This window comes from Heterocephalus glaber, unplaced genomic scaffold (genome assembly GCF_053883595.1).
Source record: "Heterocephalus glaber isolate CG9 unplaced genomic scaffold, H.glaber_assembly_v1.0 deba00000937, whole genome shotgun sequence".
Taxonomy (NCBI): domain Eukaryota; kingdom Metazoa; phylum Chordata; class Mammalia; order Rodentia; family Bathyergidae; genus Heterocephalus; species Heterocephalus glaber.
Window position 1 is genome coordinate 4,220,424 of NW_028258173.1, and position 24,008 is coordinate 4,244,431.

Genomic DNA, 24,008 nt, shown 5'->3' on the forward strand with positions numbered 1-24,008 from the left:
ACTCAGGGCCTTGCACTTGCCAGGCAGGCGCTGTGCCAATGAGCTACATCCCTGGCCCTATTTATTTATTTAAAGCAGCTCCACTAGGAGGTTGCTTATTCCAACAGCAAAGTCCATCTCCCAGCAAGAGAATGTCCTCAGCTGCACAGTGGTGCCTCCACAGTCCTGGACTGCACACTTCGAGAGGCCAAGGCTTGAGGAGTGTTCTCCATCGAGACCCAAAGAGGTCTGACATGAGGTCCCAACAACAGTCTCCAAGTGTCATTATTACTTCCCCTCAAAACAGGTGGACACATCCCACCAATTTGTTGAAGTACTAGAAAAAATGAGCCCACTTGCCTGTGTGGCTGGCTATGTGGTCAGTGCCTGCCCTGTGGTTGCTCCTTCCCTGTGGCCTGGTTTTGTCTACCCCGTGCAAATTCCACCATTAATCCAAGACTACAGTAAGATGCTTCTGAAAAGCAAAGGTTGGCCAAGGCACCTGGGGAAAGTGCTCTACATGTGCCCTGTCACTTACTCATGGCCTGGTCAAGGTTCATATTGTTGCTCTTCAAGGCCTCTTCAGCAGGCTCTCTCTGTGGAGCAAAGCAGAGTCCTCATTAGCGGGGGACGCTGGTGAACAGCACAGCTGGTAAAGAGGGTAATCACTACTGACTTATGAGGTTTTGGAATTGGAAAAGCTTTTCTCCACTGTGGTGGTTAGAAACCATGTCTTTTAAATGGAAAATGTTTGTAATTTAGTGACTGACCTGCCACCTTGAGTGTCAAAGTCACTGGCAGAGTCAGGGCTCTAGGCTCTATTATATAAACTTTTCCTCATGAAACAGAAAAAGAGCAAGTAGGTTCCTGCTGGTAATTTTCTCTCTGATTGGAGCAGACTAATATTCACGTGCCAGCACTCTGGGAGCTCTGTGATGACCATGTCTCCTGGCCCTCAGGCTTGTCAGTCACCCCAACCAGGGAGAGGGTGGACCCTTCCCCAGAGAGATAGCACCCAGTGTGAGGAACATGAAGCCATTCTGAACCCTTCTTTTAGGGACACCCACCGTAATCAGAAATTAAATACTCATTTGAACCTGGACTTGGAAAGCAGACACTTAATGGAACCACGCGATGAACATGGTTGCCAGCCTTTGCTCTTGGGACCCCTGCTTCCAACCATAGGACTAGAACACGGTGGTATTCTGGGGACTATCCCGTGCTCCAAATTCTTTCTGCACAGCTAAACAGCCTCAGTTAGGATGCTTTTTTGGCATATGACACTTTAGTACTTTATACCAAATTTTTTCTTGTGATCTTCTACCTGGGATCAATCTACTGGATAAATTAATGAAATAAACCTATGGAAAATACAAATCACACAGTTTTATTCTAGGACAAGGTTCTCATCCCTTTCTTGATGGAAACTGAATGTGTGCTGTGGTTCAATGCAGTAACCACTCAGCCTAACTTCCTAAGCCAAAGGGGACTTAAAAGCTAATTAATTAGTTTCTTATCATTTCTCAAAAAGCCTTCCCACCTTGCCATAAACATCAAACACTGATGGAGACAAGTAGGGCTGTTTGCTTAGGGACATGTGGGAGAGTAGTAATAAGACACCAGTCACCGGGAAGCCCATGTCCGTGAGTTGTCTCATCAGCCGGCTCATGACCCAGGCCTCGTCCTGCTTGCCAGGTGTCTTCATGCCCTAAAACAAAGCCCGGGCAGAAGAAAAGGCCACAAATTACATTTTAGTGCATTTCCTCTAGAAATGAGAGACTGTTGAAATTCATGGTGCTTTAAAAATCAGTCTTCTGTATTACAGTTGAATCATGCTGGGCTCCACAATGTCCTTGGTAGTATCTTGGGGCTAACATTACAGGAAACTGCAGGTGCGTGTGCATGTTGGTTGATGTAACTTACGGATTCACAAAAGCAGGGCAATCGTTTCTCTTTCCCAGAGAATTAATTTGGTTCATCATAAATCTACACTATTTCCATGATCAAATAGTCACAAGAACACTCCCTTGAACTTGGTGCTATGTGACATCTACTAAAAATTACATTTTTTCCCTTTTATAAGCTTTATTCTAAGTAATACAAAATGCAGGGGGGTCCTTCTGATGAAAAAAAGGGCAAAAGAGGAAAGGTAGAACAAACCTACTAATTTTGTTAACTATTAATTGCTTATAGCACTCAGGTGAGACGAAAGGAGTAGGCAGGAGAATGTTGGCGGAAAAGGAAGAAGAGAAAAGTGGGGAAGGCAGACTATAGAAGGAAAGAGCAGCCCAGGAAGGGCAAAGGGTGCCAGGAGAGTCAGGTGAGCAAGCTGGGCTAATTATACAACAGCAAAGGCTCTACAGATACAATCACACACACACATACACACACCCCAGGCTGAGGTAGGAGGACCACTTGAACCTAGGAGTTTGAGTTCAGCCTGGGCCAACACAGCAAGATGGTGTCTCTAAATACATACATACATACATACCCCCACCCTGAATATGCTCCATCTTGCTTTTAGAAATTAAGTCCGTTTTAACTAGATAGTGGAACACACGAAGCTATAAAAACTAACAGGCTTTCTGTCCCCAAGGAAATAGCTTATTTGGAGGTTATTTTAATCAATAGTATGCTGACAGAGCCAGATCAGCCAAAATTTGGTACTGGGAATCGAACTCAAGGCTTCACACTTGTCAGGCAGGCACTGTGCCTCTGAGCTACATCTCTGGCCCCCAAATCATATTATTTTAATTTGCTAATTTAGTATTTCTTGTCTTACTGTGATTAGATTACTTGCCAAAACAACTGTAAAGGACTTCCTTTTGATGCCTGTAACCTTTTTTCCTTACGAATGGAAAGTCTGATTGTAGTTTCTGGTTTCTACTTACTGCTTATTGAATGCTTTTCTAATTTCTTTTTTAGGTAGCAATATATTCACACAGTTCAAAAGGACAAAGTGCAAGAAGAGACTCTTCTCTCCATGCCACCTTACAAGCTTGGTTCCTGGTTCTCTCTAAGAGGAAGTCCTCCTTGGTAGAGTCTAATCTTCCTTCTAGAGAACTCAGAATAGTCTACAGAAGCTGTTACATGTACCTAAACTGGGTGGTGTGCTACACACATTTCTGTTCCTTGTCTCATTTAACAATATATTTTATTGATTTTTGAGACAGTGTCTTGCAATGTAGTTCAAGTTGGCCTTCAACTGACTACACATCCCAAGCTGGCCTTGAACCTGTGGCAATCCTCCTGCCTCAGCCTCCTGTGTGCTGGGATTACAGATGTGTGTCACTATGCCAGTTTTGTTGATCTTTTCATATCAATACAGAATTTTCTTTAAAAAATATTTAGCGAGGGCCAGGGATTCAGCTCAGTGGTTTTGCCGCCTGCTGCGCAAGCGCAATGACCTGAGTTCGATCCCCAGTACAAAAAAAAAAAATTTAGCGGAAGTTTCAGTGTCAGCGAGAGGGGTCAAAGGTCAGCAGGAAGTCGAAGAAGGATAGCAAAGCCTTTCATCCAGCTTACGAAGAAAAGTTGAAGCTTGTGGCACTGCATAAGCAAGTTCTTATGGGCCCATGTAATCCAGACACTTGTCCTGAGGTTGGATTCTTTGATGTGTTGGGAAATGACAGAAGGAACGAGTGGGCAGCCCTGGGAAGCATGTCTGAAGAGGATGCCATGGTACAGTCTGTCAAGGTCTTAAATAGATGTTGCCATCTCTTTTCAACATTATGCTGCATCCCACAAAATAGAGAAGGAAGAGTAAGAGAAAAAAAGGAAGGAGGAAGATGAGCAAAGGTGACGAGAAGAGGAAGAAAGAGAACGTCTTCTAAAGGAAGAAGAGAAATGTAGGCGAGAAGAGGAAAGGCTTAGGCGGGAGGAAGAGAGGAGGCGAACAGAAGAAGAGAGGCTTTGGCTGTAGCAGCGAAAGCAGCAGATGATGGCAGCTTTAAACTCCCAGACTGCCGTGCAGTTCCAGCAGTATGCAGCCCAACAGCATTCAGGGAACTACGAACAGCAGCAGATTCTCATCCGCCAGCTGCAGGAGCAGCACTGTCAGCAGCACATGCAGCAGTTGCATCAAGTCCAGCTTGCACAGCAACAGATCTTTAAATTCCCTGGAGATATATCAGTGAGAAGTTAGAAGCTCTGCAGCTTTTGTATAATCCACAAGAGGAGGAAAAGAACATTAAACCAGAGTTCATTCAAGATACTTTTGAGGGATTCTTTTATGTCTTCTATAGCCTGTTTCTACTTCAGTATATTGCTCCCCTTTTTTCTGTTTAATAGGCATTGAGATGATTTTTCACTAGGACAGCTCATATAAACTATCTTGTTCATAGGTTACTCTTAATGAGGAGAAAATCAGTCTAATAGGGCAAATTCAAGAAACTTTGAAGTGCTATTGGAAAGCCACAATTGAGATCGGAATGATCAAACTCAATTTATTAAATTCTTCGGTTGACAGTGTGTGGAAAAAAAATTTTGCCAGCTGTTTCTCAGACAAAGGACTAACATGTAGAGTATATAAAGAACTCAAAAAATCAGACCCCCCCCCAAATTTAAAGACCTAGTCCAAAAGTGGGCATCTGAAATGAATGCACTTCTCAGATGAAGTAGAAATGGCAACAAATATATATAAAAAAGTTCAACATCACTGGTCATTTGAGAGATGCAAATTAGAACAACGCTGAGATTCCATCTCCAGAAAGTATGCCTGTTATCAAGAAATCAACCAATAACAAATGCTGATGGGGATGTAGGGGGAAAATAACCCCGGTGGGAGTATAGAGTGGTGAAATCAGTGTGGAGATTCCTCAAAAAACTAAAACTAGAGGTTCCATTTGACCCAGCTATTCCCCATCTTGGTATCATCTTGAAGGAAAAGCATCATACCACAGCGATATATGCACACCCTTGTTTATATTGGCAGTTTGTAATAGCTAAATCTTGGAAGCAGCCCAAATGTCCATCAGCTGATAAATGGATAAAGAAAATGTCTGGTTTTTTTTTTGGTACCGGGGATTGAATTTGGGTCCTTGTGCTTGCACAGCAGGTGGCAAAACCACTGAGCTAAATCCCCGGCCCAGAAAATGCGTTGTTTTATACAATGAAGTACTACTCAGCCAAAAAGGAGAATAAGCTTGAGATATTTCTAACTAAATGGATGCACCTTGAGACCACACCCTTAAGTGAAATAAACTGGACACACATGTTTAAATACCACATTGTTTCTCTGGTGTGAGAAACCAAAAGTGGAAATAAGGACCAAAATGTATAACAGATATTGGGAAATCAGAAGAAAATGTTCAAATGACAAGGGGAACAAGGGAGAGGGGAAGGGGAAAGGAAAGAAGGGACAAGAGAAAAAAAGAATAGAAGGAAAAAATGGAAACAAAAGCTTTTATAAAGAAGGAAGGGAAGAGGAGTTGAAGGAAGGGGAGGGGAATGGTAAAAAAGAAGCAAGATATATCATGGACAGGTACAAATTCCCAATGATGAGTGTTATCATTATGTACATCTAAAATGTACCAATAAATGTTTTGCTTCAGAAAAAAATATTTAGCCTCCCATATGATGGATGTGGCATAATTTACCCAGCTATCCCACCAATGCACATTTATTTTCATTTTGTTATTACAAAAATGCTATAACAGAATGAGTGGAAACCTCTGTGGTCATTTTGACAGATAGCACCACACTGCCCTCCTTGTAGGTTATGCTAATTTATGCTCCTGCCAGCAATGAAAGAATACTGGTTTCATATAGCTTTGAGAACAGAATGTGTTTATTATTAATGTATTTTCTGCTCTTGGGCCACTGAGCCACATCCTGAGCCCCCAGAGTGTGTTCATTAAACTTTTGGATTTCTGCTGAAGTAGGAGATGAAAAATGGCATCTCTCGGTATTGTTTTATTTGTTTTTGTTTTTGTTTTTTTGGTACCGGATCGAATTCGGGTCCTTGCACTTGCAAGGCAGGTGGCGGAACCCCTAAGCTAAATCCCTGGCCCACTCGGTCTTGTTTTAAATTAATTCTCTTTCTCTTTTTCTTTCTGTAGTGGTGGGGACTGAACCAGGGCCTTCACACTGAGCTACATCTTTAAGATGTTTTTTATTTTATTTTTTATTTATTTTTTTGGTACCAGGGATTGAACTTGGGTCCTTGTGCTTGCGCAGCAGGTGGCGAAACCACTGAGCTAAATCCCTGGCCCCTGGCTAATTTTTAAAAAAATCAGTTTCTAGGCGTTTTCTAAGTATCAGAGAGATCAATCCTCCGTGACAAACATTTTTTTCCAGTATGCTATTTGTCCTTTGATTTTGATTAGGGTATTTTCTCTCATATACAGTTTCTATGTTTACTGTTCTAATCTAAAAATTTAAAAAAATAACTTAGTTTTAGTCATAGCTAGAATGGTCCCTCTTAACTGTAAAATTGCTTCTATAATTCTTCTCATTTATTTATTTGTCTGTTTAGTTTTTGGTTTTTTGACACAGGGTCTCTATGTAGTTCAGGGTGGCCTCAGTCTCACAGCTATCCTCCTGCCTCAGCTTCTCAAGTGCTGGGCTTATAGGCATGTACCACCATGCCTGACTTCTTCCATGTTTTTATTTTTCATATTTAAATTTGTGATGTACTTAGAATTTATCCTGGGATATAGTGGGTTGTGGATATCTTTAACTTTTCTTTTTTGGTACCTGGGATCAAACTCGGGTCCTTGCACGTGCAAGACAGGCGGCGGAACCACTGAGCTAAATCCCCAGCCTGTTGGTTTTTTTTTTGGGTATTGGGGATCGAACTCAGGTCCTTGCGCTTGCGCAGCAGGCAGTAAAACCACTGAGCTAAATCCCCGGCCCCTTGGATCTCAATTTCTTTCAGATGGCTGCCTCTTTACTTAGTGGTCACCTCAGCAGTTCTCAAATGTTTTGGTCCCAGGACCTCATTACACTCTAAAATTAAGGGTCCCAAAGAATTTTTGTTTATAAAAGAGTTGTATCTACTGATACTTACATTTGAAGTTAAAACTGGTATTTAAAAATTATGTTAACATTACTAAAAATAGCAATACCAATTCATTGCATGTTAACATAGATAACTTATTTAAAAGAAAAATAAACATATTTACTAAAACACATTCTTTGAGAAGAATGACACTGTTTCGCCTTTTTGCACATCTCTCTAATGCGTGGCATTAGGCACTGACTGGTTTCTCAGGTGTGTTTCTGCACTCCTTCTGGGTAATCATGATGACTCTGGACAGCTCCATCTGTGATGGCTTGGATCTTCTGTGTCCCCAAAGGCCCATGTGTTGAAGGCTGTTCCTTGGAATGGCACTGCTAGGAAGTTATGTTTCTTTAACATGTCCTGCCGGCTTGAACCACCAGTGTTACAGGGATGACTAGACCATCGAGTGGCTTGTACCACCAGCAGTACAAATGGATCTAATCACTTTTATTGGTCTTTATACTAATAAAATAAAAAGTCTATAAATGGACTGAATCTAGTCACTTGAATTTGAATAATCACTGTCCAAATATAAAAATTAATACTATTCATACCAATTAAAATTATAGTAATCAACAAACATATTAAAATAAACTTACATTCATGAATAGTTTATCAATAATTCTCCAAATTTCAACATGGAAGTCTTATAAGTACGCCATTGCTAATGCATATAACATGGCATTTACAACTGCTGTACCACAAATCAGCTATAATTTTTTATAGCATTTTAATGTTTTCCTTAAGGAACTGAAATGTGATGAGATCTGGTCTGCTAAACCAACTCTTTTCTTTGGATTATTGTAATCCGAGACCCCCTGAGAAGTGGTACTACCCGAAGGGACAGTTATGTATGGACCACTGGTGTTTCAAGGTGGCAGGAATGCTCCAATTCAAACTGGAGCCACCTGGCAGCACAACATATGAATTATAGCCTCGTCGTTAATGTGTTAAAAGGTGGAGTGGACAATCTGGTATTTGGGTCATGGCGTCGGGGCCTCAGTGGTAGTAATGGGACCCCAGCTATTCCTGCTTTCTCTTTTACTTCCTGGCCACGGCATGAGCAGTTTTACTCTACCACATGCTTTCCCAAAGTAGTAAGATCAATCAGTTATGGACTAAAACCTCTAAAGCTGTGAGCCAAAATAAACCTCTCTTTTTCATAAGTTGATTTATTTGTTACAGTGATGGAAAATGGACTAAACACCCTACCCTAGGGAAAGAACTTTCTGGAAAAGATAAAGTCTCAGTACCACAGAAACAGCTTTGACCTTGCTAATCCCTGCAAGGGATTCTCACGGGGACATCTAAAGGTCGAAAATGCACCCTGGAAACCTCAGGTGTGCCCTGCTCTGGAGATGCCACCATAAGCCACTGGCTCTGGAAGTTTCTTCGTGCAGGGGTGCCATGCTTACCTTCTGAAGTCCCTTCTTGGGGGCACTGCCCCAGGAGCCACAGGAGGAGGCGCTTTCTTGGGAAGCAGCATTATTCCACACGTCCCCTTCCTCATCCTCCCACTGGCCAGTGCCCAGGTTCATTTCGTCCCCACCACTGCCCCAGCCTTCTTGCATAGACTTGGAAGCTAGAAAGAGAGCAAACAGAAACTTAGTCAACTTACTATCCCTAAGGTGCAGAATGCTTCACTATTACATGATTTAGGGTGTGTAGGAAAAAATGCATGTAGTGTAATTTACCACTTTATTCTTTCTTTTCCCCAGACATAACTGAATTTCTCCTGCCTTCATGTACAATATGTATGTGTACATTTTTTCCTTCAAAGTCCAGGTGTTTGTTGTATGCTATTCCAAACTTTCTTAACCAACTACAGATCAATTTGAAACCCAGGCATTCTACAAGTAATTCCTGTGTGGCAACCTCTGCCTGGAATGAAAAGGCCACTCAAAAGTAGATTCTTGAGAAATGACATTGTCTTCCATGTAGTTGTTAGTCACATCTTGGTGTAAACCTGTGGGCACTATGTTACATGGGTCAGTGGTTCTCACATTTAGCCCCAAGTGGGAGTTGGTGGGGGCCTTGTGATGTGCAGCTGGTCTTGTGTAGGCCTAGCCACCTGCATTTCTCACAAGTTCCCAGGAGACGTCCACAACTGCAGGACAGAGAGGTCTAGGCAGAGGAAACTCAAATTGGCTACTGAATTTCTACTTTTTCCTCCCTTTGCAAAATGCAAAGTGATTTTTGATGTCAAAACTACAGATTTTTACTTCTCAGGAGAACTAGAAAAAAAATCAAAGAATAGGTGACAGTAGTTCGCGAAGGTCTTTAAGATGATGAAAATGTGATGTTTACCAGCTAGGCACATAAATGGACCTCAAGGACAGATTATACAAACAAAATATAGTTCCTCAAAATGGAATGTGAATCTGAACACCCACAAGGTCTCTTAGCCTTTAACTTTGTAACAAAAAGCAGGAAGGATGGAATAGATATTTCTAGCACAAGAGATGGGTAGATGGAACATGTCAGCCACTCAGAAAGATAACAAAATCAACAAAGTTTCATTTTAAGCTCTAGGATATCTAGTGACTGCCTCGAAAATGCTGCTGCTTCTGCAGCCATGTGAACAATTAAATCTGTTATATTTATGTTAACATCACAAGTACCACATTGCAAGACACCCACACGGTATGAGAAGTCCAGGCAATAACAGTAATCTGGACATCTGGAAGACTGTATAGGCATACTCACTACACTTTCAGAAAATGGGGGTGGGCATAACTGATTTCTTTTTTCAAGATTTTTTTAATGTTGGCTACTGAATCCGGCCTCATACACAGTAGGGAAGTTCACACCACTGAGCTATACCCCCAGGCAGATCTTTTTTTCAAGTTGTTTTAAGCATTAAACATGAAGTATCCAGTGAAATTTTGTTTATAAAATGAAAACAAAGCAAGAAGTGCCAACAATGCTACAGATTTCAAATACTAATCTCAAGAGGAAAAAGTGATAGGCTTTATCCATCTTGTTTGGTAAGATAAATTTAAATAGGCAGATACAAAACACCCTGCTAAAGGAGTGAGTACCACTGCAGGTTGCATGCTCCTTGTGAAAATGCCTGGGACCAGAGAAATGGTGGTTCACGCCTGTAATCCCAGCACTCAGGAGGCTGAGGCAGGAGGATCACATTTGAGGCCAGCCTGGACTACCCAGGGACTTCAAGATCAGCCTGTGCTACATAGTGAGACTCTGCCTCAAAAAACAAAACAAAACAAAGCAAAGGGCTGGGGATTTTGCTCAGTGGTGCCTCGCCTGCCTCTCAAGTGCAAGGTCCTGAGTTTGATCCCTAGTACCAAGAGAAGAAAAAAAAAAAAAAGCCTGGAATGAGGTGTTTCTCATTTCAGATTAAAAAAGAATTCTTGTATTATTTGCATATACATAATGAAATATGTTGGGAATGGGACCCAAGTCTAAACATGAAATTCATTTATTTCATAGATATCTTAAATTGTTCAGGGAAACTGTATTTTGCTTTGCCTTTGGGGATACTGGGGATGGAACCAAGGGCCTTATGTGCGCTAGCAAAGTGTTCTACCACTGAGCTATACCCCTGCCTTGTTTATTTTAATTTTAATTTTGACACATGGTCTCACTTAAGTTACCCAGACTGACTCAACTTTTGGTCCCCCAGAGCAGCTATAATTATGTGTGTAGTATCACACCTGGCTCTGAGGGTAATTTTACATAATACTTTTTTTTTTTAGTACTAGGAATTGCACCTAGGGTTTCTGCACTGAGCTAAATACCCTGCCCATTTTACTTTTTAAATTTTGAGACAGGATCTCGTCAGTCAGGCTAGGCACAAATTCTTGATCCTCTTACCTCAGCCTCCCAGAGTGCTGGGGTTTCAGGCCTGTGCCACTACACTTGGCAACATGGTATTGTTAGTGTTCCTGTACTTTGACTGTGACCTGACACATGAAGTTAGGTGTAGAATTTTCAACAAGTGGTGTCATGCGGAACATTGTGGATTTGGGATTTTCAGACTGGGAATGCTGAACCTGTAGTACTACCAAACATGTACGCTTAATTGCTTTTATTCTTGTATTTATTTTTAAAAGGAGGACACGGATTCTTGTTAAAAGCTTTTTTGTGTTCATGTATGAGACATGGAAATATTTTGTTACAGTCTTGGCTTAAAGTTAGTCTTAAAGTGTACACTGAGTAAGAAAAAATGGTCTAAAAATTTAATTTTTTTTTTTTGGTACCGGGGATCGAACTCGGGTCCTTGCGCTTGCACAGCAGGTGGCAAAACCACTGAGCTAAATCCCCGGCCCTAAAAATTTAATTTTTAGAATTCAATGACAGCTTGGGGTAGCTTTGTGGTAAAGTACACATTTAGCATGCACAAGGCCCTGAGTTCAATCCCCAGTACCCAGCATTCAGGAGGCTGAGGGAGGAGGATCATCCAAACTGGAGGCCAGCCTGGGCTACATAGCTCAGTGGTTTCGCTGCCTGCTGCGCAAGCACAAGGACCTAAGTTCGATCCCTGGTACCAAAAAAAACCCCCAACCAACTCAAAATAAAACAAAACAGAGCAAAACAACAATCCCTAGTACCAAATAAAATAAAAATGAGATGGCTTAAAATAAAAGTGTGCTCTAAAATTCCATGACAAGGACTCCTTGAAATCCTCTGAACCACTTCTAAATGACCAGATCAGGGCATGCAGGATGCTCAGCTCACCTGGTTTGCACAGGGCTGGGGTGGCAGTGGGTGCGCCAGCTCTTCCAAAGGTCACTGCTGGCTCAGCAGGGTGATCTCCCCACCCGCTGCCACTGCTGGGTGGCTTCCCCCATGCTGCTGTGCCATTATCGACCAGGGTGGATGGGGAGGAAGGCTCTCCCCACGCATTTTCAGTCTTTGAGTGAACATTAGGCATTTCTCCCCAGCCTGATGAAACTGCAAAGGAGCCAAAGAAAGGAAACGATAAAAGTGAAACTGGGAAGGGCTGGGGATTTAGCTCAATGGCACCGCGCCTGCCTCGAAAGCACAAGGTCCTGAGTTTGATCCCCGGTACTCAATTAAAAAAAAAAAAAAGTGAAGCAGGGAAAAAGTAAATGTGATTCAGCTTTCAAAATCAGCTCAAATGGTAGTCATTCAGCATCTGCTAAGAGCTCACTTGACTTGCTGACAGCCACACTGTGACAGTTCCTATCATTTCAGAGAGGAGATGTGAATATTTTCAAGTATAACCAGATGAGAAAACACCGGACTCTGCATGCAAGAAAAAGCTTGTGGTATAATATGTAATTAGTTAATGTAAGTTTTAAATTATTTGGTCTCAGCAAGGGTATATGAAGTCTATTAATTTTCTTACTAAAGGTAGCATGAAATCAGTTCCCTTGATGGACTTTATCGTTTATTAGGATAATACTGATTAATGACAAAAGGACATGCAACCTATGAATCATTTTAAATTACAAGCTGAGCTTATGCTGAAGCAATAGGTTATGCAAACTGTTATCAATAATAGGGGAGCTATCCCAAACAACATATATTGGGGAAAGTAGTTTTACACACTGAAGGGACAAAATTAAATCTGGGAAATGAACACAGCTGATAAAAATTATGGATGCTTTGGGAAGTTAAAAAGTAAGTATTGCTAAAGACCAATCAGCTATGAAAAACTGATTTACTGTAGATAACTCAACAGTGAATTCACCTAAAATTTGTCATTCCTATACTTCCATCCCTTTGAAAGATAACACTATAATTTTTTTTACAGCTTATTTAACTAAGTCAAAACTAAGAATAAATATGAAGACTATGTTAATTATAATTAATTGCTTTTTATACAAAATTTTAAATTTTTGTTAAAAGCAGAAAAAAATTCTACAGAGTATTTTATGAAGAAGGCAAAAAATTTGCAAGCTTAATGTTTCAAAATCTTAGAAACAAATGGGAGAAAACTTGATCACTCAAAATCAAGAAAACAATCTTTTCACTTTAAATTGACTTCTGGCAAGACTATTAATATACATGCAATACCAAACTCCAGGTAAACTTCAGGATATGTGTGCTGACAGTCTACAGGCCGTAGAAGAAACTGCAAATTGGGATACTGTACACCATATAATTTGGGTGCAAACAAGTGTTTTCAGTAAGAAATAATTTTAAATATGTAACATTAAAACAATTTCTACTGTTCAGCATTTACTGCTAGAGGGAGTGTGGTATCTTTTTAGTTATTTTAAAGTTGGTTGATGAAGTAAAACAAATTTCTACTTTCAATTAAAACATTCATATTAAACATTTGAAAATGATCTTTCTAGGGCTAGATATGCTCTGTGGTAGAGCATAAGCACAAGGTCCAGCCTTCAATTCTCAGCATCACTAAAATAAAATAAAACAATCCTTTAAGTACTACCATTTTTTGGGGTTCTGGAATCATGTCCTTTCCATTTCTTCACTGAATAAATACAGAGTTGAGAATATAAAATAACAAAAAAACACCACCAGGATATGTAGTTTTCACTCAGTTTTGTAAACTCTCTTTTTGGTGCTAGGGATTGAATCCAGAGCCATGTGCACTCTAGGGAAGCACTCCAGTGCTGGTTTACCTCCCAGCTGTTTGGATCCATCCTTTCATAAATGCCATAAATTAAGCCAGCAGATGGCATTCTGTCTTCTGTGAAAGCAATAATCAGTTCTAGCTGGTTCCATGGACTCAAGTTACAGTTTCATAAGTGTCACAGGCAGTCCTTTTTTGGGAAGAAAGGTTTAAACAGTAGGCAGTTAGATAATTAAGTAAAAAAAGATAAAGGAGTAAAAATTAAACGGATTAGTCATTCATTGAGGGCTTGCTATTTGGTTGGCATTTTAAGGGACTTAAGTACTGGATTATGAGGCCTGATTTTCCTGCAAGAGCAGCTTGGCACTGACTTAGGTGCACTAAAAGCTTCTTGTCTGAAACCAGGATGGTGGTTTATGAAGTGAGATCGCAGCCAGAAGAGTATACCCTCTTTTTCCAATGCTTGGTCTTGTGGGCTTCTGAGACTCTTTTTTTTCTGGGGATTGAACCCAGGGCCATGGCACCAACCTACACTCCAGGCTTTTTTTTTTTTTTTTGAGACAGGTTCTAAGGGCCTGGCTGGGCTTAAATTTGTGATCCGCCTACTTTAGCCTCCTGTGGTGCTGGCATTATAGGCATGCACCGTCATGCTTGGCTTTGATGTTTCTGTTCCACATCAGGGGTCACTACTGGAGGGCATATTTGAGGGGACACTACTAAAGGGATAAGGGTCCTGTTGAAAATCTGGTCATGGCCCGGTGGCTTCTCTTACAAGAGCTCCTGGGGCTGGGCACAATACACACACACACACACACACACACACACACACACACCATGAAGCTGGTCTCAATAGGTCACCATGTGGAATAAGTGAATAGGCCATTATGAACAGTAACAGAAAATTATCTTAGTCAATCCTTTTTTTGGTTGAGACAGGGTCTCACTATGTAGTTCAGGCTTGAGTCCAGGCTGGCCTTGAACTCAAGCTGATTCTCCTGCTTCAGCCTCTGAAGTGCTGGGATTATAGGTGAGCCCCACCAACCCTGGCTCAGTCCATCTAGACCTGAGTGCATTAGCACAGATTTCAAATGTGCTCTTTCTTATTGGTGGCTGCACTGTTATTTTCAACTAAGGGATTCATTTATTCTGAATTGAAGGTACCTAGCAGAACTTTTGTGTGTGTAGTTCACCTATTTCATATGACAGGTAGAAAATGATAAGCAACCTCCCCACTCCCACTTCGGCAGCACGTCTCAATTCCCTAGGCTCCTTCTATGTTAGCTCTCCTTACTGAATCCTTCAAAACACAGGAAAGCAAAAGCAACCCTGTCCCACCACCCTCCATTCCATAGTCACAAAGAGCTGTGATCACTCAGCTCATTCCTTTTAATGATTACTGTATGTTGCTTAATAGGATGGAATTTCTTTTGGCTGGAGAGGTCACTGGAAGCTATTTCTGGATTGGTGGTATAAAAACAGGTGAGCTGTAATATGGTAGATAGGTAAGTTAATTAGATATCTTATAGGCAATTAGACAGGGATGGCCTTTCCAGGAGTCAATACAAAGACAATCAGACACATTTAGTGGTTAGCATTGTAAAAAGAGACTAGAACCACACCCACTTATTTCCCCTGGGGATAAATAGCAGTGACTGATATTCTGTTATCTGAGTAATTATTTCTGATTTCATTTTTCCCAGATCCTCTTTTGTTGTCAGTTCAGAGAGTCCAGGTGGTTGAGTATCAGATTGTTCCATCTCGTTTCCCTTTGGGGTTGCTGTAGGTGATCTGGAAGTCTGTTTTTGAGGCTTGTTTATGTGTCTTCTCATTTCCACAGGGTGTGTTTGAGGGGTGCTTCCTTCCGGGTTCTGGGACTGGCTCAGCTTCTCTGTCCAAGGAGCTTGGGATGGCGGCAGGGGAGCTTCCTTCTGGGTGCTGGAACCGGCTGAGCTTCTCTGCCCTAGGAGTCTGGGATGGAGGCAGGGAGCTTCCTTCCGGGTGCTCGGACCAGCTGAGCTTCTCTCAGAGACTGATACTCTAAACAGGCATCAATCTCCCTAGCCCATTTCCTTTCCAGAAATTCCTAGTGTGCTTGATACACGTGACTTTGTAACATTTTGTATTATACTTTCATAATATTTGTGCCAGAAAACTAAGTTTCAGAGCAACTATCACCAGACTGCCCAAATGCAAAGTCAAGCTTGCCTCTGGCTTGAGACTTTTTACAACCTGCACAAGCCAACCAGAGGGATCATAGCCAGTAAAGCTACAGGCCTGCTGTGGCTAATGAGGGGTATATCTCTTTGAGAGGCCGAGGACAGGCAAGCCAGTGGACACAAACAGCACTCTGCAGTAAGACCAACTCTAGCTGCATAATCCCCAGGGTGTGTCCCCTTTCTCTTTCCCTCCCCTTACTTTTTTTTTCTGCTGGTGGGGATTGAACCTAAGGTCTGAGGCACACAGGGTGAGTGTTCTACCACTGAGCCCCATCCCCAGCCCTCCAGGGTTGCTGACTGGCATATGGGACTAATATTTTTACTTTCTCCCAGGGTAGGAAGACAGGTAAGTCCATGACCCCACTGTGCTGCTGGTTTAGCTTGGCTCAAGTTTATACTGGCCTCCATAACTGACTGAATTAATTATACAGCAATCTTTCTTTCCACACCAATCCCTTTCAAACCACCTGTTTTCTGGTGAAACCTAGTAAGAGTTCAGGGGTGAAAGAACCACCTCTGGAGGCTCTTCCTCAATCACATTTGGATTCAGAGTCAACTGTGAGGCTCTGTTATGCACCACTACTCAGTAGCATTAGTTTTTTCGTGTGTCCACGATTTTTTTTTGGTACTGGGGATGGAACTCAGGACCTTGCACTTGTGAGGCAGGTGCGGTGCCACTGAGCTAAATCCCCAATCCCCTACAAGTTGATTTTTAGGTGTCCTAGAATATTTATTTCTAAGTGTATTAGGTAATCAGGCTGCTAAATATTTTTAGGACCTGCTTTCAATCCCTTTGCAACATAAGCCAATGCTGTGTTTGCTCTTTCTTGCTCTTGGTCAGCAGCCTGGTTCCACAATAATGTAAAAGCTTCAGGTTCTGGATGTCTGGTTCTGTCAGACTAAGCACTGTCATCAAGAAGAGGTGTGTGCCACACCACTGGATGTACAGCTTCATGAGTCCTCCTCAGGTAGCTTATACATTCTCATAAATAGACAGGTTCAACAAGCACAGCATATACTTGTAATCTCAGCACTCTGGGAGAACGACACAGGAGGACTGACAGTTTGAGCCCAGGCTGAGCAATTTAGTGACTCAGTGAGAGCTTGTCTCAAAATAAAAAATAAAAAAGGGATTAAGGGATCAAAGAACTAAATGTTAAACCAGAAACACTTAACCTGTTGGAAGACAAGATAGACAAAATTCTTGAGGTCATAGGTGTAGACCAGGACTTTCTGAACAGAACCCCAGTTGCACAGGAAATAGTTCTGAGAATTAAGAAATGGGATATTAAATTAGAAAGCTTTTGAATAGCAAAAGAAACAACCAACAGAATGAAAAAGACAACCTACAGAATTGGAAAAATTTTTGTCAGTGACTTCTCAGAGGACTCATATATAGAATATATAGAGAACTAAAAAAAATTAGATTTCCCCCCAAATAAAAGACCTAATTAAAAAATGGGCAAGCAAGGCCGGAGATTTAGCTCAAGTGGTTTCGCTGCCCGCTGTGCAAGCTCAAAGACCTGAGTTCGATCCCCAGTACCAAAAAAAAACAAAAAAAGGGCAAGCAAAATAAATAGACACTTCATAGAAGAGGTATAGATGGCCAATAAATACGTAAAGAAATGCTCAACATTGCTGACTATTAGAAAAAAGCAAATTAAAACAACAATAAGATTCAATTTTACCCCAGAAAGAATGACCACCATCAAGAAATCAAATAATAACAAATGCTGGAGAGGCTGAGGGGAAAAAGGACTCCTATGCTGTTGGCAAGAATGGAAACTAATACAACTGGTACAGAAACCAGTGTGGGGATTCCTCAAAAAATCAACACTAGAAATTCCAGTTAACCTAGCTATTTCCCTTTCTAAGTATCTTCTCAAAAGAGTTAAAGACATCCTATTACACAGAAACACACATACCCATGTTTATAGCACATATGTCAACCAACAGATGAATGGATAAAGAAAATGTGGTACAGGGCCAGGGATTTAGCTCAGTGGTGCTGTACCTGCCTTGCAGGCACAAGGTCCTGAGTTTGATCCCCAGTACCAAAAAAACAAACAAACCAAAAACCAGAAAAACAAAATAAAAAACCCAAAAAGAAAAGGTGGTACAGATATTCCTCATTTAATGACTTTCAGACTTTTGACCTTTTTTTGTACAGTTCTGTACATCTTGTTTATAGAGAGCCCTCGGTATCTTTTTTGGTACAGTACACCTTGTTTATATAGTACAGTAATTTTTGCTAACTGTACTATACAGCACAGTACTGTTCTGTTATATACTATAGTACTATGTGTAAAGTTATGCAAATAAAAGCAAAGTCATCAAGTTGGAGTTTCCTTTGACCATTCTTTTGTTCTGACTATATATTGTAATGTACATACTATATACAACTCATTTAGTGGCCAAGTTGCAGAAACATAATTTGATTGTTAAAAGGAGAAATCTGTATTTACACACAATGGAGTACTACTCTGCCATAAAGATACACGAGACATTTGTAGGAAAATGGATACACCTTGAGACCATAATGTTAAGTGAAATAAATCAGACATACAAGCTTAAATATCACAGTGTTCTTATATGAGAAACCCAGAGTAAAAATGAAGAGCAAAATAAGAGATTAATAGGAAGTAGGGAGTTAGATTGTTCTCAAAGAGGAAGGGCACTGAGATGTAAGGAGGGGAAAGTAGGGAAGGGAAAGGGTTCAATGAAAAAGAAATTGAGATGTGTTATGTACATGTACCAACTTCTCACAAGGAATGCAAACATTATGTATCATCACACGCATGTACTAGTAAACTAATTAAAAAAAAAAGACTTCTGGACTGGGGATTTAGCTCAGTGGTTCTGGCACCTGCCTAGAAAGTGCAAGGTCCCAAGTTCGATCCCTGGTACCAAAAAAAAGACTTCTGAGTCCCCCCTACAAAACAAGATGGGTGGGTGCTTGGGGTTGTAGCTCAGTGTGAAGGCTCTAGGTTCAATCCCCCAATCCTGGGAAAAAAAAAGGCTCAGGGTCATTTCTTTATCTACCTCCGAATAGGGTTGAGCCAGGTCCAGACAATTTATTCAAACTACACTGAATTTCCCATTATATCAGTTTCCCTCCAGCTCACAGAAAACATTAACATCAATGTAAGAATAGGACAAAAATGATTGTTTTATAGCATCTGCTACACTTTACAAATACAGTTGTAAAACTGAACAGTCATAAATATATAGCTGAGAAAGCTTATTTTGATCAACAATTTACAAAGTTACCTAAAAAACTCAAACTCTGATGTAAATGGAAATTACGTGAAATCAGCACAGGTCAATAGCAAAACTGAGAACACTTATAAAAATACAAGTTTTATGAATAGCAGAAACTGCTGTCAGACAGTCACATGTGGCAAGCTTTAGTCTGGAGCGGGGAATCCTGGGGCAGGGACTCCAGCTATTGGCTAACACACAGCCTGGCAGGTGCTATGCCTGCCAGACAGCACGGTCCTGACAAGTAGGCTGCAGTGGGCTGCCACCAGTATACTGGCACACATGCATGTTGTCCTTGTGATGGCAGGACCTAGGGTAAGAGTGTACCAGTTACCTTTTTTTTTTGGTACCAGGGATTGAACTCAGGACCTTGCACTTGCAAGACAGGCAGCAGAACCACTGAGCTAAATCCCTGGCCCTGTACCTGGTACTTCTGAAGGCTTAAAGGCTTAAAAGACCTACCAAGCTTGCAAAGTGACAGGCATTGATCTCATGCAATTCCCCAAGTGTGATGACCTTTGCTCTCACTGCAAAAGACTGCATGGTTTAGGTCTGAGACTTGAACATTACATGCAAGGTGAAGCAGGAACTAGACATTCAGGGCTACTGCTCTGATACAAAAAGATATTAATATAAATGAGAAAACTCATAGTATGTAGCCCATTACATGTTATATAATACACTAAACTTGACAACATTTTTGCATACTGGGTTACTACATGGAATAAAAATGTGCAGTTTTTTGTCTGTCTCTGTTGAGTAGTAAAACTAAATTCACAAGTGCTTCTAAAATAACACTATAACCACCAAGATTACGCACAGGGCCCATAAGCCTGAGAGGAGAGAAGAAATAAAGGAGTAGTGTGAGCATGGAGCAGTCATGACATATTTTTCTTTTATATTTCATAACAGTATGCGTAATTTGTTAAAAAGTGTACCTATAAATATCTGTCATATAAAAGAGAATGATTTGGGGCCTTTTAACTAAACAAAAATGCCTCTATCAAGGTAAATCTTCATATCCTTTGTCCATTAAGAATCACTTAATGGGACAGGAGATTTAGCTCAGTAGTTCTGCCACCTGCCTCGAAAGCACAAGGGCCCAGTTCGATCCCCGGCATCAAAAAAAAAAAGGTTGAAGAATCACTTAAAAGCAGTTTCTAGGGCCAGGGATTTAGCTCAGTGGTTCTGCTGCCTGTCTCACAAGCACAAGGACATGAGTTCAATCCCCGGCACCAAAAAAAAAAAAAAAAGAAAAAAAAAGTAGTTTCTAAGCATTGACACATCAAAAGGGAAAACTGCCCGGTCCAGAGAGCTCCCACTCCATAGGGTGTCATAACGTGCTACTTCAGAGAAGTCTGCAGGCGGAGTGGATGACACTTGTTAACTCCACCCTCCTCACCATGCAGCCCGCGCTGGAGTGCGCGACCCAATTTCTCTGGTCTCACTTGTAAAATGAGACCCAGCACAAACACACTCTGTATGCACACAGGTGCGGCCAATCCATGCTTACCCTAAGATTCCAGGGCCAGGCACAGGCCCTGTGACTGGAGCTCTTCCTGAAGGCTTCAGGGCTCCCTGGGAACACAGCTGCGGGACATCTACTGTGGCAGGAGGGGCCTGCCTGATAGGACGTTTTATTTTTTAAAAATTTTTTTCCCTTAAATTCTTTTATTGGTACATTTTAGGTATAAAATACGTTTACATTCATCATTGGGTTCTTGTACCTGTACATGATGTATCTTGGTTCTTATTTTTTCCCCATTACCTGTGTGCCCTTCCTGATTTACATAGACTTCATTTCCATTTTTTTTCTTTTCTCATAAATTTTTTTTTTTTTTTTGGTACCAAGGATCGAACTTGGGACCTTGCGCTTACGCGGCAGGCGCTGGAACCGCTGAGCTAAATCCCCGGCCCCTTCTTTTCTCATAACTTTTCCTTTTCCCTTCGCCTCCCATCACCCCTACCCCTTTAGACCTTTTCTTCTAATTTCAAATTACCAATTATTCATTTTAATCATTTTAATCCTTATTTGCACTTTCAGTTTCTCACACTAGAGAAACTATTTGGTATTTACACGTGTCCTATTTATTTCACTTAAGAGTATGGCCTTAATACGCATCCATTTAGCTATAAATGTCTCTAGTTTCTGGTTCTTTATGGCTGAGTAGTACTCCACTTTATAAAAAAACCCCACATTTTCTTTATCCAGTTTCCAGTTGATGGGCACTTGGGCTGTTTCCAAGCTTTAGCTATCACAAACTGTGCCGCTATAAGCATGGGTACATATATCGCTGTGGTATGATTCTTTTAATTCTTTTGGGAAAATACCCAGCAGGGGGATAGCTGCGTCAAATGGGACCTCTATACGACCTTTTATTTTTGAGACAGACTCTTGCTATGCAGTTCAGGCTGGCCTTGAACTTTGTTGCCAAGGCTGGTCTCGAACTCCAAGTGATCCTTTTGCCTCAGCCTCCCGAGTGCTGGGATTACAGGTGTGTATCACCACATCTAGCAAGACATTTTAAAATGCTAAATCTCAGAGTACTTTCTGTGTGTCTTTATTGTAATGCTAATCAAACTGTATTAAATTTGGTATTACTGGCCTCTCCCACTGTATTATACCATCTCTTAATTTTCAAATTCATTCATTTTTCTTTCTCTGAAACAAAAGGTTTTATTGAGCTGTTGAGAGCCCAGTAGCATGAAAAGGCCCAAATCTTGAGATTTTATAATTTTATAACTACCAGCAGGAAGGCTGGACAGCAGTTGGAAGTATGTCTTCAAATTCACTTTTTGCATCAATTATCTTTCTTCCTTTCCCTCATTTTCAAAAGTGTCTCTTAGTGTTCAGAAATGACAGTCATACATTAGTCAAAAAAAAAGAACCACAAATTCAAGTACCCCAAGGAACCAGCAATTACTGTAAATGGGCCAAATGTAAGGATGACACAACACAAGCATGATGCCCAGTGGTTACTGCTCAAAAGCCCCAGTGCTGGGACCCTCAGGACTGGAGGGGAGTGGCACTTGGAGCACACAGGCCCTCTTTAAGGGCATCTGCTCCAGCTTACTGTTGTCTCTAAGAGTTCAACCTGTCAGACCTTCCTGGCTTCCAAGAGGCAGAAACCTGGGATTTTATATGAAACATTTTCATTAAAAATGCTTATTCACAGAAAATACGTGGGCCACAAAGGCACACTGGTGAGACTAGGAGCGGTCTGTGACTACACTGAAGTACAGGTAGATCTGAACAGGATTTCTAATGTACTAGGCAGCCTTTGGGGAGGTAAAGTAAACTGCCAAGGAATTGAGAGGAGGCCAGGCAGAAGAAGGTGGACTGGGGAGGCTCACTAGGGCAGTGGTGCTTCAATCAATGCAGAAAAGATAGCTCTTTCACCCCAGGTGCTGAAGGCTTACCAAGCAGTCACCCAGAGCCTGGGCTGCCTTAGGCAATACAGCAGTCCCTCCACCTGACTGTGAGACCTGCTCTCTGGGCTTGCTCTTCCCCTAGCATTGGTAGCATTTTTTTGAGAGGTGGTGGTACTGAGGATTAAACCCTGGGGCTGTTACACTGAGCTACATCCCCAACCCTTTTTGAGACAGGGTCTTGCTGAATCCCTAAGTTACCAAGGCTGGGATCAAACTTTCAATTTTTTTGCCTCAGCCTCCCAGAGTGCTGAGATTTCAGGTGTGCACCACCACACCTGGCCCATTATCACAACTTGTGCATATTATGTACACACTTATAACTCACCCTGTCTCACTCTGCTGTGTCTCCCGCAGCACACAGTACTTCCCAGTACATATACGCTAAATGAGTCTCTCCACCTAGTGCTATAATCCCTGGGTTCTGACTGCCCAGCCCGGTGAGGTATCTGCTCCATTCTCTATATGGGTGATACACGTTTCCCCATGCTCAAGCCTCTGCTCCTATCCACGGCCCTCACCACTCTAGGTTGGTGTTGGTGGCCTACACCCTTTGGCCCCATCAACTGGCCTACCAGTCAGTGTTTCTGCCTTCCCTTCCCTCTCCATGTAATGGACAGTGAGCCTCCTCTCCTACTGTATGAAGGGATCGCCTCCCTTTGTATCCATTTTCTCTACCTATTCCATTCTACTGGGTTTTAAATGTGCTCAAAACTCTACTATCCTAATTATATTTACCTCTGATGTTGGCCCTCTGCTAATGGCAACTCTCCAAAAGCTGTACCTTCAGCTGGCTCTGTACTGAGATCTGGTCCTCCATGTCCAATACCGGCCCCAAAGTGTTGAGACCCACTCATAGATATGCCAGCAATTAATCACCTGTCCTTCACCCCAACCCTGAGCTAGTTCCACCTCAGTCATTTATTCCAAGCCCACCTCTCTCTCCAGGGTGCCACTATCCACCCAAGGGTGCCACTTGCCTACCTCTCCTTCATCCTCTGCAATGTGGCTTCTTGTTGACTCATTTCTTATACTACAGCCAGAATGATTGCTTCTACAAAAAGTCAGTCTAAATGCCCAGAGTCTGCTTAAAATTGTCCCTGCTTTCCCAGAACTCTGGACATAGTCTAGATAGCCTGAAAGATCTCCCCCCACCTACCCTGGCTCCTTGCTGCAAGGCCTTCCTGTCCTGAGACCCAGCCACTGTGAACTACTAGTTGCTTGTCCCGTGCCACCTCAGGGAGCTGGACTAGGGTGGGGGAATGGAAGGAGCCAGCTGCACTTAGTTTCCAATGGTGCTGCAGTGAGGGAGCCATGGTACCACAGGCTTTCCACTCAGGCCTGTTCACTGATGTATGACTAGTCAGGAGAGCTCTTTAAACCATGTCTGCACGACACTCAACTCAACAGCACTCACTCTGTGACCGCCATAAGCCTTCCGGAATGATAGGCCAAGAGTCAAAAAAATGACCCTGGGCAGATTCACTAGCAAGGTGGGTTCTGGATGCACAGGAGGTGTCATTTATAAGACTGAGTGGCCATAGAGAAGGCCTCTAACCTTATTCTTGTATTTAAGTTAGAGGCAGAATAA

At 41.8% G+C, this 24,008-nt stretch overlaps 1 protein-coding gene across 10 annotated transcripts in view; it reads right to left on the minus strand.

The window, feature by feature from the left end:
- Positions 1-24,008, minus strand: part of Tnrc6c (trinucleotide repeat containing adaptor 6C) — a 125,099-nt gene that overhangs the window by 27,170 nt on the left and 73,921 nt on the right. For 7 of the 10 annotated variants that reach the window (XR_015450210.1, XM_087208395.1, XM_021241164.2 and 4 more), the window contains 4 exons: positions 11,684-11,899; positions 8,398-8,564; positions 1,520-1,687; positions 518-575 (listed from right to left, as the gene is read on the minus strand). Coding sequence is in view for 9 of the 10 variants with exons in the window: in XM_087208395.1 (XP_087064521.1) it covers positions 518-575; positions 1,520-1,687; positions 8,398-8,564; positions 11,684-11,899 (609 nt within the window). In the remaining variant the exon portion in view is untranslated. The remainder of the gene's footprint in view (positions 1-517; positions 576-1,519; positions 1,688-8,397; positions 8,565-11,683; positions 11,900-24,008) is intronic. The other 3 variants (XM_087208392.1, XM_087208391.1, XM_087208396.1) reach the window with 2 other exon arrangements.